The 17,550-nt window shown below is 33.6% G+C and overlaps 4 protein-coding genes across 4 annotated transcripts; 3 read left to right on the top strand and 1 right to left on the bottom strand.

The window, feature by feature from the left end:
* Nucleotides 1-2,153: 2,153 nt before the first annotated feature.
* Nucleotides 2,154-7,635, top strand: LOC111690004 (tectonin beta-propeller repeat-containing protein). Its single transcript, XM_023452471.2, has 9 exons — nt 2,154-3,113; nt 3,170-3,598; nt 3,650-4,283; nt 4,342-5,125; nt 5,188-5,334; nt 5,709-5,822; nt 5,888-6,855; nt 6,913-7,235; nt 7,303-7,635. Exons 1-9 carry the CDS (start codon nt 2,460-2,462, stop codon nt 7,339-7,341), a joined length of 4,092 nt encoding a protein of 1,363 aa, XP_023308239.2. The 5' UTR covers nt 2,154-2,459; the 3' UTR covers nt 7,342-7,635.
* A 252-nt stretch (nt 7,636-7,887) lies between these two features.
* LOC111689714 (programmed cell death protein 5) lies at nt 7,888-9,563 on the top strand. The gene is made up of 3 exons (XM_023452185.2): nt 7,888-8,058; nt 9,081-9,204; nt 9,276-9,563. The coding sequence occupies exons 1-3, from the start codon at nt 7,996-7,998 to the stop codon at nt 9,497-9,499; spliced, it is 411 nt and encodes a 136-aa protein (XP_023307953.1). The 5' UTR covers nt 7,888-7,995; the 3' UTR covers nt 9,500-9,563.
* A 63-nt stretch (nt 9,564-9,626) lies between these two features.
* On the bottom strand, nt 9,627-11,555 carry LOC111689707 (protein disulfide-isomerase TMX3). Its single transcript, XM_023452179.2, has 3 exons — nt 11,300-11,555; nt 10,352-11,235; nt 9,627-10,290 (listed from the first exon to the last, which is right to left on the bottom strand). The coding sequence occupies exons 1-3, from the start codon at nt 11,331-11,333 to the stop codon at nt 9,904-9,906; spliced, it is 1,305 nt and encodes a 434-aa protein (XP_023307947.2). The 5' UTR covers nt 11,334-11,555; the 3' UTR covers nt 9,627-9,903.
* Nucleotides 11,556-11,660: 105 nt separating this feature from the next.
* LOC111689771 (U3 small nucleolar RNA-associated protein 4 homolog) lies at nt 11,661-17,032 on the top strand. Its single transcript, XM_023452236.2, has 4 exons — nt 11,661-12,085; nt 12,152-13,034; nt 14,588-15,616; nt 16,830-17,032. The coding sequence occupies exons 1-4, from the start codon at nt 11,943-11,945 to the stop codon at nt 16,947-16,949; spliced, it is 2,175 nt and encodes a 724-aa protein (XP_023308004.2). The 5' UTR covers nt 11,661-11,942; the 3' UTR covers nt 16,950-17,032.
* Nucleotides 17,033-17,550: the final 518 nt, after the last annotated feature.

Here is a 17,550-nt window from a genome sequence, read left to right as displayed (position 1 = left end):
ACTAGAACTGAACTAGAACTGAACTAGAACTGAACTAGAACTGAACTAGAACTGAACTAGAACTGAACTAGAACTGAACTAGAAATGAACTAAAACTGAACTAGAACTAAACTAGAACTGAACTAGAACTAAACTAGAACTGAACTAAAACTGAACTAGAATTAAGGTGCTTATCATTACTGATTATACTTAGATGACATTATAGTATTGCTTGGGTGTTTATAATAACCTTAAGTAGTTGTAAATAGAAATGATTATTAAACATAAAACATCAAAGTATGCATTTTATAACATATATGTACATACATACATATTATGTATGTATATGTAATATTAATCTATGTAATTACATATATATCCATAAAAATAATGGAGTACCTATGTACATATGTGAGCACCAACGTATGTATGTAATTAATAAATCTAACCTAATTTAAAACAAATTTATTTACATTTGTGTAAAAACTCTTGAAAAATTAAATGTCATGGGAAAAAACGAAATAACAACCCGTCTACTTAATGCAATAAAAACCCCAAAAAATGTAATAATAAATTGAAAACAATTCATTATACTCACTCAAAACATGAGTTAAAGTTGAATGTCCTTTTATTCAAGGTACAACTTTATCAATCAACTAACAAACACGAAAACTAAACAATTCTCTCTAATTTCTCTTTTGTATGTTTTTTTTTGTTTTTGTTGGTTGTAGGTAGGGTTTTTTCTATTATTGTCGAAATTTATTTATACAATAAATGACCAAAACTATTATGGGCAACAACTTATTGTCACAGCAGACAACTGGTAGTCATTTGACATTTATAATGGTAATTTGGACTATAGAACTAGATACAGCAGGAGCGTAGCAATACAATGTTAAAAAAACCTGTTGATGAGTTCACTGGAATGATTTTTTTATATAACAGTGATTGAAATCTAAATTTTTTTTATAAAAAATTAGGAAAATTGTTTTTTATTAATCCCCTTTTTGAAAACACTATGTTTTTATTGTAAAAAAAAACAATATTAAAAATTTTCAAATAATCACGTGTTGCAGGACAATAAATAAATAATTTTCTTAATGTTTATGTGTTTATAAACAAATTGAAAGTAATTTGTGTATTTGTTTTTTCGTTTGAAATACTTATTATGAATTTGGTAATTTTGAATAATTTTAGGTAAAAGTAAAACCAGTATTTCTAAAGCATTTATTGAATAAAATACACCAGAGTAGCTAGCGTTTTTAATAATAAATTTGGTTTATTCAGGGAAAATTTTATTTTTAAATGTTTTCAGCTTAATAATAGTAGTGAATTCAGGGAATTTTTGTACATATGTATGTATATGGACGTAAAATTTTTACAAACATGTGCTACACAAAGCGTGATCAAAGTTCAGTTCCAGTTCAGTTCTAGTTCAGTACTAGTTCAGTTCTAGTTCAGTTCTAGTTCAGTTCTAGTTCAGTTCTAGTTCTAGTTCAGTTCTAGTTCAGTTCTAGTTCAGTTCTAGTTCAGTTCTAGTTCAGTTCTAGTTCAGTTCTAGTTCAGTTCTAGTTCAGTTCTAGTTCAGTTCTAGTTCAGTTCTAGTTCAGTTCTAGTTCAGTTCTAGTTCAGTTCTAGTTCAGTTCTAGTTCAGTTCTACTAAACTAGCATATAACTATTCAAGTCTTCAATTCGATTAAATTAATAAGTTTATGAATTTTTAACTTTTTGACATTTTGATATTTTCTTAAAATGTTTTAGGAAAACTCTAAATTAATTAATTCCCTATTTTTTTAATTGAGATATGTTTTAAAGAATTAGCAATTTTTCAAATTCATCCCCTTTGATTAAATTCCTATAATTAATTATTGAAGCTTTCGATATAGTTAAATGAATGTTGAAGATTGTGAAGGGTATAAAAATTAAGAGCTGAAAAAAAATATAAATAAATAAAATGAGTTGTATAAGGAGAGAAATAGATCAAATTGTATTCAAAAAATTCCTACTATGGTAGAAAATTCCTATTTTGTAAATTTTTGCTTCCAAAATCCCACTCTCTCTCGGATACCGTTTTTATTTGAAACCGTTGAAAACAAAAAAATAACCGCAGTTAAAAATTTACCCGGGTTACATTCGATTTTAGGACGCCGCTGATATTTTTAGTGACAGCCGCCGTTGTCAATAATATTTGTCGCCGCAGGGCGCTTCTACTCATAGTTTAATATCCTTGCTGTGAAAATTTTGTAAAACCAAAATTAAAATCGAAAAAGTACAATAAATAAAATGAAGATATATTAAACTAACTATTAACAGTTTCATTAGTGAACGAAAATAAAAACGCATGTTTGTGGCTAAAAACAAAGAAAATAATTTTCAATTGATACTAACAAACACCTTTCGATAAGCAGTGACTCAGTGAGACACTTAAGAAGGGTATACTATTGTTATTGTCAGTTGGTTAGTGGAGTGGGAGAAGAAAAATGCCAAGCAGTTTATTATTTGCCACCAGTAGTGAAGGCAGAGTTTATACTTTGTCTACTAGTTCAGCAGCATGGCGGGAATTTCCTTATACTGGTTTGGAATTCAAGAAAATTTCTGCTGTCTCCAATTTTATGTGGGCCATTGGTGGGGACCGTCAGGTGTATGTTCATGTCCATGGTCTCGATGTTCCCATACGGGTTAAAGAGGAGGCATACGAAAATGAGAGATGGCTGCCCATAGAGGGATTTTCGAAAAAGTTATTGCCAACCGATCGTTACAAGTTTTCCTCGTCTGATGGTCAGCAGGATAGGACAATAGAAAAGATACGTTTACCTTCGATGGCCTGGCAGTGGGATGGTGATTGGCATTTGGAGTTAGATTTGGATGGCCAACCTTTGGCCGAAGATGGTTGGATGTATGCTTTAGATTTTCCAGCCACCTACTCGGTGAAAAAGTCTTGGAATTCATATGTGAGACGTAGGAAATGGGTGAGATTTCGCCGTTACAGTGCTTTGAATTGTTGGTGTGCTGTGGCTCCATTACACAAGGATCCCACACAAGAACCATTTATAGACGTGGCCGTAGGCGGAACAAATGTGCCAAATGCTTCAACAGGGACTCTAGTGGTGTGGGCTATTACAGCACATGGCAGGGTAGGTTAGGTAAAAACAATGCATTTATGATTTACTAAGTACTTTGTGTGTTTTAGGCCATGTTCCGGGGCGGGGTGTCAAATTCAGCCCCCGAAGGTTTACGCTGGACCACTATTTCTACCCCGGTGGGCAGTGAATTGTCTCAGCTAAGTGTTGGTCCCACGGGCCTAGTTTGGGCAGTACTTTTCAATGGACGTGTCATAGTAAGATCGGGAGTTACACGTGATAATTTATCAGGCAGTTCCTGGTTAGACGTCAAACCTCCCATACATGCCAATGGCTCGGATTCAACAAATACTTTGAAAATTGTTCAGGTATCGGTGGGCACCAATGCCGTTTGGTGTGTTTGCAATGACTGCAGTGTTTGGTTTAGGCGGGGTATTAATGGTGAAGCATCAGGGGTAAGCGAGGATGCCGCCATTGGTAGCGGTTGGGTGGAAATGATAGGCAACATATCTATGGTTTCGGTAGCCGCTAATGATCAGGTTAGTTTAATGAAATAATTTAAATAATTAAAACTTAATTGTTTTCTTAAGGTTTTCGCCATTGGTTCTGCTGATCGTGCTCTCTACTATAGATCTGGAGTCACAACTTCTGATCCAACTGGAAAAAAATGGCGTCAAATACAACTGCCTATGCAAATAAGTCGTACCTCTAGTTCCATGTCTATAGTATCACGTAAAAGTGGTAGTTCTTCCACGCCCGGCTCAAAACAACAAAGTTTTTCAAATCTCTACAGCAAGGAGAAAGAAAAGGGAGTGGTAGAGACATGTGCTCCCATAGAAACTGTAGTAGCGCCCAGTAATGGTGGCTGTAGCTCAAGTAATGGTGGTGCACATCCGCCACGTTTTAAATCTGAACTTTTCCGTTATTATACAGAGTCACCACCCAATGTGGGCAGCCTAAATTTGAATGAACGTCATAAAAAGCGTACAACTATTCTAAGAGAACCCACTCATGCCTCAAGTGCACCAGCCACAGAAGTGGCAGAGGTATCAGGTAAATCATATGAGGCTCAATTGAAAAATCCCAGAGCTTGGTCTCCAGTACGTAGTGTAGGTTCTATGGTGGGTACCGAAGCACATCCTGAAAGTGATTCAGCAGTATTTGAGTCAGATTCTATACATCATGGCTCAGACGCTTTCCTAGGAGAAGATGATGATCATGCGGGTAACGCAAATTTAGGAAATGTGATTCTTACAAATAATGCTATTATTTTTCTCTAAAGGTTCTCAGTTCTGGACAGAATGTGAGGTTATGTGGTCTTATATAGCTGCTGGCGCAGTTACTGTAGATCCCAACAATATACCGAATTGGTTTAACGAACAGCTATCACCTGATGGCCGTCTTGATATTGATGCCAATTGGCGCAAAGATATTTTAGAAAAATTACAAGAGCGTCAAGATAAAGTCAATAAAATACCCAATCTCTCAAAATATGAAAAAGCTATAGAACTTTCCTCTTGGATTAAATCGGCCGAGGCCCGTTATCAACGACCAAATAGTTTAGAATTTGAAGATTGTCTCATAGAATTAGAATGGGTTAGTGGCAATTCCGCCTCTACGCCCACCACACAAAATCCTACAACACAAAAAGATTCCGATTCTGGTACATTCACGGTACTACATCCCGATGGTGTTACCACCAAAATACAATTTTCTCTCTCAGCCATAACGTGTGTACAGTGTTGCAGTGAACCAGCCTCACCACGTCTAGCCATACATGCTCCCTGTTTGCCCTCGAACTGTTCACCGGTACGTCTGCAGTTTGGCAGTGATGCCGAAATGGAAGATTGGTTGTCTCATCTCACGTCGGTTTGCTGTCAAATCAATGAGGTTATGGGTAGACCAGCAAATAATTCCATTTGGACTACTACCGATTTAGGTGATGTTTTTGTTTTTGATCCATGCAATATGAAAGCACAACAATTGGATACAGTGGGAAATTGTTATAGACAGGAAATGGATGTCAGTACCATGGAAACGCCCTACTATAATACTTTGTACAATGGGTAAGATGAAAATGTTATGATTTTTTATATTTAAGTTTGTTATGTTGTTGGTTTCGTTTTAGTATGCCTCGCGGTTCAGAATTAGAAATAACGGGTTGTGTTTATGATGATGCCGATCAAATACGTTTCGATTTACAATGTCATCCTACTATTAAAATGGGTGTTAAGGTTGAGAAGTTTCGTGTGATTGCCATGCATATTAATCCAAGGTAAAATGTGTTCAATGTTCTTTAATATAAAATTGTTATCAGAAACCGATAACTGTTATCGATAACTAGTTTTTTTTTTAGAAAATGTTTATTGATATCAATATCTGATTTTCTTTAACAAATTTTATAGTTTTTTTGTTCAGAGAATTGTTATTGATATCGCATAAGTGGTCTTCTTTAGAAAAATATTATCGATAACATCTTTTCTTTAAAAAATTGTAATAGGTATCGATGTTTCTTCCAAAATGTATTTTCATTAGTAAATTATTATTTATACTGCTAACGGTTGCAGGATTTCTTTAAAAACTTGTTATCGATAACATTAAATAAGTATTTTAAAGCTATCGATAACTTCTCCCTTTTCATATGTTTAGATTTAATGAAAAAACCATCGTTCTCAATACCATGGAAAATTCCGAATGGCAAGATGAAACACGCTATGACAAAATGGTATTTGCTCCCGGTGAAAGATTCAATCTCAAAATCAAGTAAATTCTAATTCAAACAAAATCCCAGAAAAAAAATTACTAAAATATCTTTTTTTCTCCCACAGAGCTTTGGAAAACCACTATACCATCTTTGTAAATAATGTTTATTTTGTAGACTATAAATATCGCGTAGATCCCGACTCCATAACATGTCTTTATGTCAGCGGTCGCGTGAAACTATTCAATGTAGTCTATCGTTGCCCTTCGGTTATTGTTAATCTACAGCAAATGTTTTGGCGTCAAATTGGTGGACATATTAAAAAGGTATTCACTTGTTCGGCGGGCATAGTATGGGGCATGACTTGTGACAATACAGCCTGGGTGTATAATAATGGTTGGGGTGGTAATTTCCTTAAGGGCTTAGAGGGCAGCACGGGTAAAATCAATAATATGGTGGATACCCACAACTACTATGTCTACGAAAATCAACGCTGGAATCCCATAAGTGGTTTTACCACCAAAAGTCTGCCAACCGATCGTTTTATGTGGAGTGATGCTTCAGGACGACAGAAACGTAGCAAGGAACATACAAAACTTTTGTCTTCACACTATGAATGGATTTCAGATTGGGTTATTGACTACAATATACCGAATGGTTGTGATAAGGAGGGTTGGCAATATGCCATTGACTTCCCCACCGCTTATCATGCTCAAAAACGTATAACCGATTGTGTGCGACGTCGTAGATGGATGAAAAAATGTCGTTTGGTTACCAGTGGTCCGTGGCAGGAGTTGAGTCATTCTAAAATACTCGATGCAGCTTTACAAGTATTACACTATAATAATAACGATGATAGTGCTTATGATGAGTCGGAGGAAATACCCATTAGTGCCTGGGCTATTGCCTCAAATGGTGATGTACTCATTAGACATGGTGTAACTTCTCTCAATCCCAAGGGTGACAACTGGGAACATATAGCCAGTGAACAGCCTTTAATTGGTATAGGAGTAACGCCCTCGGGTCAAGTATGGGTGGTGGGTAAAAATGGTACCATTTTCTATCGTTATGGTATAACGCAACATAATCCTTTGGGTAAGTATGAGAAAATAGTTTAATGAAAATATTGTATTAAAGTTTTGAAAATTAAAGGTGACGCCTGGCAAACTATTGAAGCCCCGGTGGGTGTTAAATTTAAGGCCATTTCTGTAGGCCAAGCAGGCATTTGGGCCTTGGACTGCAGCAATCGTTTGGCCGTACGCAAGGAGATAACAAAAACCTTCCCTGAAGGTTCACATTGGCAGTTTTTAACAAATATGCCAAATATAGCACCTCACACCGACACCCATATTGGTTTCAAATCTGTCTCGGTAGGCTCTGAAGTCTGGGCGGTGGCTTTGAATGGTGTGATCTGCAAACGTTGTGGTATTAGCAAAGATAATCCAGCTGGTTCGGGCTGGAATATAGGCATTCCTGTAAGTTGATTTTGTTTAAAGATTTTGTGGATATATTATTTATTTGTTTCTTTCTTTTTGTTAACAGGGTCAATGGCAGCATTTAAGTGTAGCTAGCTTTTCTTAAGGCCAAAGTATTTTTTGTTTTATTTTTAAATTACTTTCCTAGCTATTTTTTGTTGTGTTTTTTTAGTAGTATATTATTATTTAATTTTTATTTTGTTAATTAGTATTTATATTTAGACTGCTTAAATTTCTAAGATCTTAAAGTTCTTATTATAGAATTATTTATTTATTTATGCCATTATTATTACGTGTATCATTCCATATTTGCTTCATATTATCTCAAATTCATTAAAAGTATACAACAAATTGAATATATTTATTAAATCCAAATAAAAATGTATGTTATTTAAACAAACTCTTTCAAATTGTTTTAATAATTGCGAAGCAATTAATACAAATTGAATTTAACTTAAAATAATTAATTTATACTTTTGTATATTAATACTAATAAAAAAATATTTAAAAAATCCTATTTTTAACGGTCTGTATACATAAACATTCCCAAAAGTATAACCTTTTGTTTTCCCCACTTTTATAATGACATTCACTTGTCAACTTTACTAATGACAACTGTCCGGCTATCAATTCCCCGTGAATGTATTATAACAGATTCAACACTGCGAAGCTGAAGAAGAAATTTTATAATTTTTTTTTTGCGAAAATAAATTTTACCAGTTTTGTTTTATTAAAAATTTACACAAAATAATTAAACGTAATGGCTGATAGTGATTTGGATGCAATTCGTGCCCAACGTATGGCTCAAATGCAGTCACAATTTGTAAGTATTCTCTGGAAGTTTAAGACTTCTTAAGTCAACGACCGGTCAATAATTTGCGCTGCATATATTTTGGTTTATTTTAATCTTGAACGAGACACACATGTTTGGGAAAATTATTGAGAGTGTAAAGGGAATGTTAATTTTCATTACTTTATATGGTCAATATGATGAAGAAAATGGAAAATATTCAAAATTGTGTGAAATATATTATTTGGAAAAATCTATAATGAAAATGTGAGTCATAGTGGGTTGGTGGGGGGTCAATTGATGCTTTGGAAGTTTGGTTGATTTGTTAGCTAATGTATACTAATAATTTGCACAAGTTTATGGAGTCTTTCAAATGGTAACCCGGAAAGAAGTGTAGCGTAAAGTTAGGTCTATAGATTGGTCATTGGTATTTTGAATCCAAGTTCATCATTGAAGCTACCTTACCCATGACTCGGAAGAAGAAATCTTGCTAGCGATTTTCATCATTCTAAGTCATAGGAATCTGTCCAGCATTGTCATTAGTTAAAAACCATGAAGTCAGGCAACATGATCAAGTAGAATGGAAAGGACTAGTCAATAGTCTTGTTTAAAAACTGTAACGTCTGTAAAGTTTATACTATTGTTGAAAATGTATTCAAGACTGTGATCAATATTGTCGACTAAATTCTAGTCCATTGTCCAAACTTTAGATAACACTATAGACCTGGGGGCGATTACTCTGTAATTCGATTCAAAAGCAAACATTTTTAAATTGGAATGTTAAATACTTTGCACAAGACTGTCCTGTACACCATACAATTCTAATTTTCAGAATCTAGTCGAAACTACAGACTATACACCAAAATATAGACTAAATTACAGCCCAAACTAAGATCAAGACTGTAAACTAAACTATATTTATTCAAGATCAAAGACTGCTACACTTCAGACTGGGTAATAGTCTAAACTATAAACTACAATAACCGATTTTGTAATTAAAACTCCTTCGAAATAAAAAAGCATTTCAAATATTTGTTTTCCCAAAAAAAAAATAGGGTGGCGGCGGTGGTGGCAATGCAGCTGAAAAACAAAAAGCTCAGGAGGAACAAATGCGCCAGCAAGAAGAAATGAAACACTCCATATTATCTCAGGTGTTGGACCAACAAGCTAGAGCTAGATGTAAGTAAAGAAAATCATTTCCAAAACAATCAAACATGCAAAAATGTCCGATCTCCGATCTATTATTCCAGTAAATACTTTAAAACTTAGCAAACCCGAAAAGGCAGCAATGTTTGAAAATATGGTCATAAGAATGGCACAATCCGGACAACTACGTGGTAAACTCGATGATGCCCAATTTGTGAATATCTTGGAGAGTATTAATGCTCAAATGCCACAAAGTAAAAGTACTGTTAAATATGATAGACGTCGTGCTGCCATCGACTCTGACGATGATGATGACTATGGCTGCTGATAAATTTGTAATTTTACTTGTAAACTCACTCATAAACAAGGAAAATGATTTTTAACTTCCTTCATTCGTTGTTTTTTAATTAAGAATGTTTAAAATGCAATGTTCAGATGTTTTTTTTTTTAAGGATTTTATTTCTATCTTTTTGCAAAACTTGATTTTTATCTTATTAACTAAAAAAAGGAAAAAGAAAACTGAAAGTACATAGAATGAGATTTTTTGTAAACTGAAATTGAAAAAATGGAGTTTTTTTCTTTCCGCTGAGATCTTTTCAATGGAGAAGAACAAAAATTGGACTAGAAATTTTGGCATTTACAAACCAGTATAATCAATTTTGTTTTAACTACTTTTACTAACAGGTCAGCTAATGTAGCTTTTGTTGATCTAGTATGTTTGGCTTTATGTAATTATTCTTTCTTTTCATGGTCATCTTCCTCATCCTCGGCTACCAAACAGTCGCCACAGAATATGGAATATAGTATTAAGGATAAAAATCCTAAAGGTAAACCAAATATGACAGAAGTCAATACAGGATTACCACGCCACATTTCTATAAGAGCTTTTTTGCCTTCAAATAAAGCACGATTGAGACGCACAAAATACGTGTCACCGCCCAAAGCAATGGCACTTTCATTGTGTATAGCTTCTAGGAATATGTGCAAAGCTTGAGGAGTCATTTGCAAAGGATCATCATCGGGTAGATAGTGCTGTTGGGTAGTAGAGTTAATAACTATTAAATGGGGTGTAGGCAGTTCATCCATGATAATAGAGTGAGTTATGCTGGGATCACCAATCTATAGGATTAAGGGTAACAATAAGTTAAAAGAAAAAGTTAGTCATTTAAAGTAAACATACCCAGCCGAATTGAAATTTATCATGATAACGATCACGATGTTTACGTATAACATTTTCCACCATATCACGAAACTCCAGCTCATGAGTAGCTACTTGGCTAAGTTTATCTTCGGACACCACAGCCACCACTAAATATTTATTCGTTTTTAAAAGTTGATTTATGTTAAATCTAGTTATTTTGGGAAAAGCTATGAAACGTTCTTGGTTCACCCACTGATGAATGGTTTCGTTAACAGTTAATGGATCCATTTCATGAGCCACATGAGCATGTGGATAGAAATGATGTTGCTCTTCTTTGTAGACTATAACCGCTGGAAGTTTTTCAAATTCAAAGTGTTGCGCTGCAACATCTTCCGATGTGGCATAAAAGAAACCATGTTCCTGATAATTTTCAGCTGCAGCATAAAATGTATCCCATACCACACCCTCCTGCGAACCCACAAACATGAAAAATATCGTGTGCGAACCTTTAAGCATATCCACACTTTCAGTACGTGTTACCAACTGTACAGGTGGGCCACTCATACGCAGGGCGTAATCTACCAACTCATCTTTACTGCGATCACCGCTGTAGGTGTATTCCATGTTACCCTTAATAAACATTATAGTGGGATAGGAACGTACTTTAAATTCTCGGGCGGCAGCGGGATACTTTGTGCAATCTAAGCGACCCACTCTAACATTCGTGGCATGTAAAGCTTGAGCCACTAAAGCAAACACCGGTTCGGTGCGTTTGCAGTAGCCACACCAAGGAGCATAAAACATCACTAGCCATTGACCCTCATGACGCACATCTATAAAGCGATCTGAAAGCTCAAATACCCTAGAAGCAGCTGCATCACCCCAAGGCAACATAGAGGGTGTGGCCAAAAGAAGCCAAATTACTGCAAATATTTGTAAAATTTTACTTTTAATTTAAATTAGATTGTTTATAAATTTTGTACTTACATTTGAAAAATGTTTGAAAACTTGAATAATCCATTTTGTGTCTGGAGTATTTAGTAATTGTTTACTAACGTTTAAAGGAGTAGTACAATCATCAGTTTTACCACTGTGTCATGTTTTATTTGTCGGCAACTTATTATAATTTACTTAATTTTGTTACAGGATTAATAAATCCTTGGTATTTTTGTTAATTCAATTAGTGTTCTTTGGTAAAATTTTCAGGAAAAGTGTATATTTTCTTTCTCTGCTTCTTATTACAAAAATTTATGAATGAATTGTAAAACAAAAAAGATAAATTAAGGGTTGCAGGAATAATTACAATTGCAACCGCAGGCGACAAACCACATAAAGGCTGTCGATCAGAACTCTATGCAGACAAATATTACGGCTTCAGCAGTTTAAAATCGACTATAAGCCGGCTAAGTTCTCAAAAACATTTAATCAAATCAGCCGCAGTATTAGCATGTATATGATATATACGAAAGCTATTTGCTGTGAAATTCCTTAAAAATGGTTTGTTTTTATTTATATTCTGCTTTAAACGTTATTCGTTCAGTTATCAACACGTGTGTTGTAAATTTCGCCAAAAAAATTATTAAAATTAAATCGAAATAATTAATTTTATTATAAATTAATAACAAATATAATGAAAATGAAAAAATCTAAACAATCCGTGGATAAACCCGCGGGTCGCACACAGATACATAATGTGCGTTTTTACAATTTATCTCCACGCTCCATACAAACCATGGCTTTTAATAAAATATGGAGGAAACTAGCCTTGTCAAGGTAAGCTAAAATAAAAATTCTAAATTTTATACAAAAAATTCATCATTTTCTCAATGTTTTCTAAAGAAATGATGGCTCCATTGAAATATGGGATATGGCCAATGCTCCCTGCCTAGAACGCACCATCACCAAAACTCCCGGCAATTCAGTGGAGGGTTTAGCCTGGTGTGGCGACAGGTTATTCAGTGCTGGTCTTAGTGGTGAGTTGGTGGAATGGAATTTACAAACCTTAAAGCCTCGTTACAAGCAACATGTCACTGGTAATGCCATTTGGTGTTTGGATGTAAATCGTGCCGGCACAGAAATTGCCATAGGCACTGAGGAGGGTTATATCAATATTTTTGATATTTCCGACAATCAATTCCAATATAAAAGTCTCTTCGACAAACAGGAAGGTAGAGTACTCTGCTGTCGTTTTGATGCCACAGGAGATTTCCTTGTTACCGGCTCGATGGGTGCCATACGTATTTGGAATAAACGTACGGGTCATGCTATAAATAAAATGACCCTCACCGCCAAACAAAACAAAGCTAATCCTCAAGAAACCATAATCTGGTCAATACAAGTGCTTGCGGATTTCACTATAATATCGGGTGATTCGCGTGGTTACATTTCCATTTGGGATGGTAAAAATGCTACACAAATTGAATCGCATCAGGCTATGAAGGCGGATGTTTTGGCTGTTGCCGTCGATGAGGAAGAAAATAAATTGTTTTGTGCCGGCATAGAGCCCACCATCAGGATTTACTCTAAGACACGTATACAACGTGATGACATGATCTATAATAGATGGGTGAAATTTTTACAACGTCGTGTTCATGATCACGATGTTAAGGCTTTATTGTGTGTGCAGGATAATATCTATTCGGGTGGTGTTGATGGTTATTTGGGTGTATCGTCGGCTAGTAAGACTCAATCGAAAATTGTTAAATATGGACCATTTTTACAGGTGAGTGTCGATATTTTAATTAATTTTCATTGTCATTAAGCGCTTTATTATTTGAATTATTAAAATCATAAAACATTTCGCAAAAATTAGAAATTTTATATGAAAAAAAAAAATATTTTAAATTAAGAAACATCATCAAGAGATTTTTTACTGAAGGAGATATTTGTTAACTCATTTATAACATAGAATTTTTATGAATTTTATTACAATATCAAGAATTATTAGAAAATTTGAGCGCTATTCTATAAAATTATTAACAATATTTTATTAAACAAAAAAAAATCATGCTTTGCAGAAAAAAGAAAAGTTCAGTTCTAGTTTAGTTCTAGTTCAGTTCTAGTTCAGTTTTAGTTCAGTTCTAGTTCAGTTCTAGTTCAGTTCTAGTTCAGTTCTAGTTCAGTTCTAGTTCAGTTCTAGTTCAGTTCTAGTTCAGTTCTAGTTCAGTTCTAGTTCAGTTCTAGTTTAGTTCTTGTTCAGTTCTAGTTTAGTTCTAGTTCAGTTCTAGTTCAGTTCTAGATCAGTTCTATTCAGTTCTAGTTCTAGTTCAGTTCGAGTTCAGTTCGACTTCAGTTCTAGTTTAGTTCAAGTTCAGTTATAGTTCAGTTCTAGTGCAGTTCTATTTCAGTTCTAGTTCAGTTCTAGTTCATTTCTAGTTCAGTTCAGTTCTAGTTCAGTTCTAGTTCAGTTCTAGTTCAGTTCTAGTTCAGTTCTAGTTCAGTTCTAGTTCAGTTCTAGTTCAGTTCTAGTTCAGTTCTAGTTCAGTTCTAGTTCAGTTCTAGTTCAGTTCTAGTTCAGTTCTAGTTCAGTTCTAGTTCAGTTCTAGTTCAGTTCTAGTTCAGTTCTAGTTCAGTTCTAGTTCAGTTCTAGTTCAGTTCTAGTTCAGTTCTAGTTCAGTTCTAGTTCAGTTCTAGTTCAGTTCTAGTTCAGTTCTAGTTCAGTTCTAGTTCAGTTCTAGTTCAGTTCTAGTTCAGTTCTAGTTCAGTTCTAGTTCAGTTCTAGTTCAGTTCTAGTTCAGTTCTAGTTCAGTTCTAGTTCAGTTCTAGTTCAGTTCTAGTTCAGTTCTATATTAATTTACTTACTTAGATTTATATATTAATTTATATATTAATTTACTTACTTAGAGATCTTGTTTGATTATAAAGTTTACATAGACATTCCTACAAGTTATGTATATTGATGTTGGGTATATATTTTACAAGAAAACAATTTCTTTTCTCCATATTCCCGTAAATCTTATAAATCACAGATTATTGTCCTTTTTTAATTTTTGACAAGTTATAATAAACATTTTTTGTTTACGATAAATATTCTGATTATGATAAGCTTTATACTAACAATGTTTTTCGTTTAAGATTTGCATATTATTATTTTTTTGCCTAAATCATGCTTATATCATTATTAATCCTATCATCCCGTAAACGTTATAAATTATTGTTTCTTTTGTGCTTTAAATCTCAAATCTTTCAAATGGTTTAAAAACATCCATCATCATAAAGTTGTAAAAATTCCACTCAAAAAAAAAAAAAATACTCAATTTAAAAATTTTATCTTAGCAACCTTGTGCCACTGTCGCCCCTGAAAAGCGTCTTTTACTGCTACGTTATACAAACTATTTGGAAATCTGGCGTATGGGCTCCTCTTTAGGACAACAGGAATTAATGTATGGCAATCAAGAAGATGACAATAAAACAAAAACAAAATTTCTTTCACTCGATACAGTACCTGAAAAGTTGCTAGAATTAAAAAGTAAAAATGAAGAATCCATCGTTTGTGCAGCTTTGTCACCCAACGGACGTTGGTTGTGTTATTCAACACAAAAGGAAATACGTTTGTTTCAATTTACACCGGGCACTTCCACACAGGCCACACAATTAATACGTGTTAAAGATTTACCTGAACAATTTGCTCCCGCTTCACATGTCACTTTTATAGCAGATTCTATGCGTTTGATAATTGTTAATCGTGAAACTAAACAGATTTTGATATTTTCCATAATAATGCCCACAGATACTGACTTAAATTACAGTTCCTGTCCACCTTTGGACTTTGTAGAATGCATTGATACCAGTAAACATATTAAGGACAGTATTAAATTGTTCTCTGTGTCATTATGTGGTTCCTATATAGTAGCAGCCAGTGCCGATCGCACTATTGCCGTTTGGTCTGTTTACCAGGGAAAACACTTTAAACATCTACTCAATCTGCCACGTTATACAGCAGCCACTACAGCCTTAGCCATACATGCAGAACAACCCCGTGTTGTGGCCGCCTTTGCTGATGGTAAAATATTTGAATATGACATGGAAGAAATGTGTTTCACCTGTTCGGGCTATGATCGTTTTGTCTCGAATTCCGAAGACTTTTGTATTACCAATATAGTTTTAGATGCACGCAATCCGAATATATTTGTCATGCAAAACGATGCTAAAATGTATGTGTTGGAAAAGTGTAGGCAACAAGATAAACTGGATGAGGCCTTAATGGAAAATTCAAATAAAAAATCTTTAAAAAAATCAAAAATTGAAAAATCCGATGATATACAAGTGGCTGATTTGAAATTGAAAATGGAAAAGACATTTGAGGTAATTTTTAATAAATATTTTTTTTACAGTTTATTTATTAGAGAAATCTTTCATATTTTTGCTATAGAAATTTTTGAAAAAAATTTTCTAGAGAAATATTGAAAATTTAATGAAAATTCTTGAGAAATTTATTCGAAATTTCTCTTGGAAATCTCGTCAGATTTTTCTTGGAAGTCTTATTAGATTTCTTTTGAAAGTCTTAACAGTTTTCTCGTGGGAATCTTATAGGTTTCTCTTGGAAATATCGTCAAACTTCTCGTGGGAATCTCTTTAGATTTCTCTTCGAAATCACCTAGATTTCTCTTGAAAATCTCTTCAGGTTTCTATCGGGATTCTTTTCAGAGTTTACGAATTTCTAAGAAAAATTTATTAAAGGAAATAATTCGAGAGTTTTCTTGGAAATCTTAACAATTTTCTCTTGGAAATCTCAAAACATTTTTCTTAGAAATCTTTTTTGATTTCACTTGGGAGTCTATTCAAATTTCTTTCAGAAATCTGATCAGATTTCTCTTGGATATCTTTTCAGATTTCTTATAGAAATCTCTTCAGAAATTTGAAATTTCTACAGAAAATTTGTGGAGAAAATCATTCGAGTTTTCTTATGGAAATCTCTTCAGATTTTTCTTTGTAATCTCCTCAGATTTCCCTCGGGAATTTCATCAGAATTCTCTTGGAAATCTCTTCAGATTTCTCTTGGAAATCTCTTCAGATTTCTCTTGGAAATCTCTTCAGATTTCTCTTGGAAATCTCTTCAGATTTCTCTTGGAAATCTCTTCAGATTTCTCTTGAAAATGCCTCAGATTTCTCTATTCAAATTTCTCTCGGGAATCTCATCAGATTTCTCTTGGATATCTTTTCAGATTTCTTATAGAAATCTCTTCAGAAATTTCAAATTTCTACGGAAAATTTCTGGAGAAAATCATTTGAGATTTCTTATGGAAATCTCTTCAGATTTCTCTTTGTAATCTCCTCAAATTTCTCTCGAGAATCTCATCAGATTTTCCTCGGGAATTTCCTTCAGATTTCTCTCGGAAATCTCTTCAGATTTCTCTTGAAAATCCCTTCAGATTTCTCTTGGAAATCCCTACAGATTTCCAAAAATTTCACTGGAAAATATTTTCAGATTTCTCTTGTAAATCCTTTCAGATTTCTTTAAAATTTTTCAAATTGTTTTATTGAATTTAAATTTTAATAATTTATTCTTTTACTTTAGCATTTAATCAGTTTATGCTGGTTAACTCCCGATGAACTAGTGGCGGTCAGCGTGAATCCCTTAACATTATTAGATCAATTACCAAATCCATTCAAAGAAAAACTATTTAGAACCATGTAAAGCTAAACAATATACTGTAGTTTTATTAATAAAATTATATAAATATTTTGTTTTTTTAGAAATAAATAATTCTAAGACCAATAAAGAAATTTTATTGTTAATGTTTGTTTTGGTTTTATTCTAAGCTTTAGGAAAAATTACAAACTTTTTCCTTAAAGAAATAGAATAAAAAAAATTTTTTCTACAAAAAAAAAAAAAACGTATTTTCTTGCAAATGTGTTTCATATCATTTTATATGTCTTCTTGTCTATAAATAAAATCTGACAACACATTCGTCAAGAAACTAGAACGTTTTGTTGTGATTCGACGACTACAACGTTGTTGTGGTTGTGTTCTTGCGGTTGGGGGTAAATGTGTTTGTTGTTGTTGTTGTTGTTGCAATGAATTTAAATTCACATTTGTTTGTTGATTTCTTTTCAATTCATTCTAAAAGTAATTTTTATTTATTTTTTTTTTTTTGTTTTGTTTAATTTTATTGCATTTGAACAGCGTCAAGCTGTCTACTCGTATGATCCTCTTTCTGGTACGTAATGCCAGCAAAAAACAGATGAAAATGTTCACAATACTATATGTGTTTATTTAAATCTATTTTAGTTGCTAT

Source organism: Lucilia cuprina, chromosome 5 (assembly GCF_022045245.1).
Source record: "Lucilia cuprina isolate Lc7/37 chromosome 5, ASM2204524v1, whole genome shotgun sequence".
Classification (NCBI taxonomy): Eukaryota; Metazoa; Arthropoda; class Insecta; order Diptera; family Calliphoridae; genus Lucilia; species Lucilia cuprina.
The sequence above is the reverse complement of the archived record's forward strand: the minus strand, read 5'-3'. Positions and strand labels throughout refer to the sequence as shown.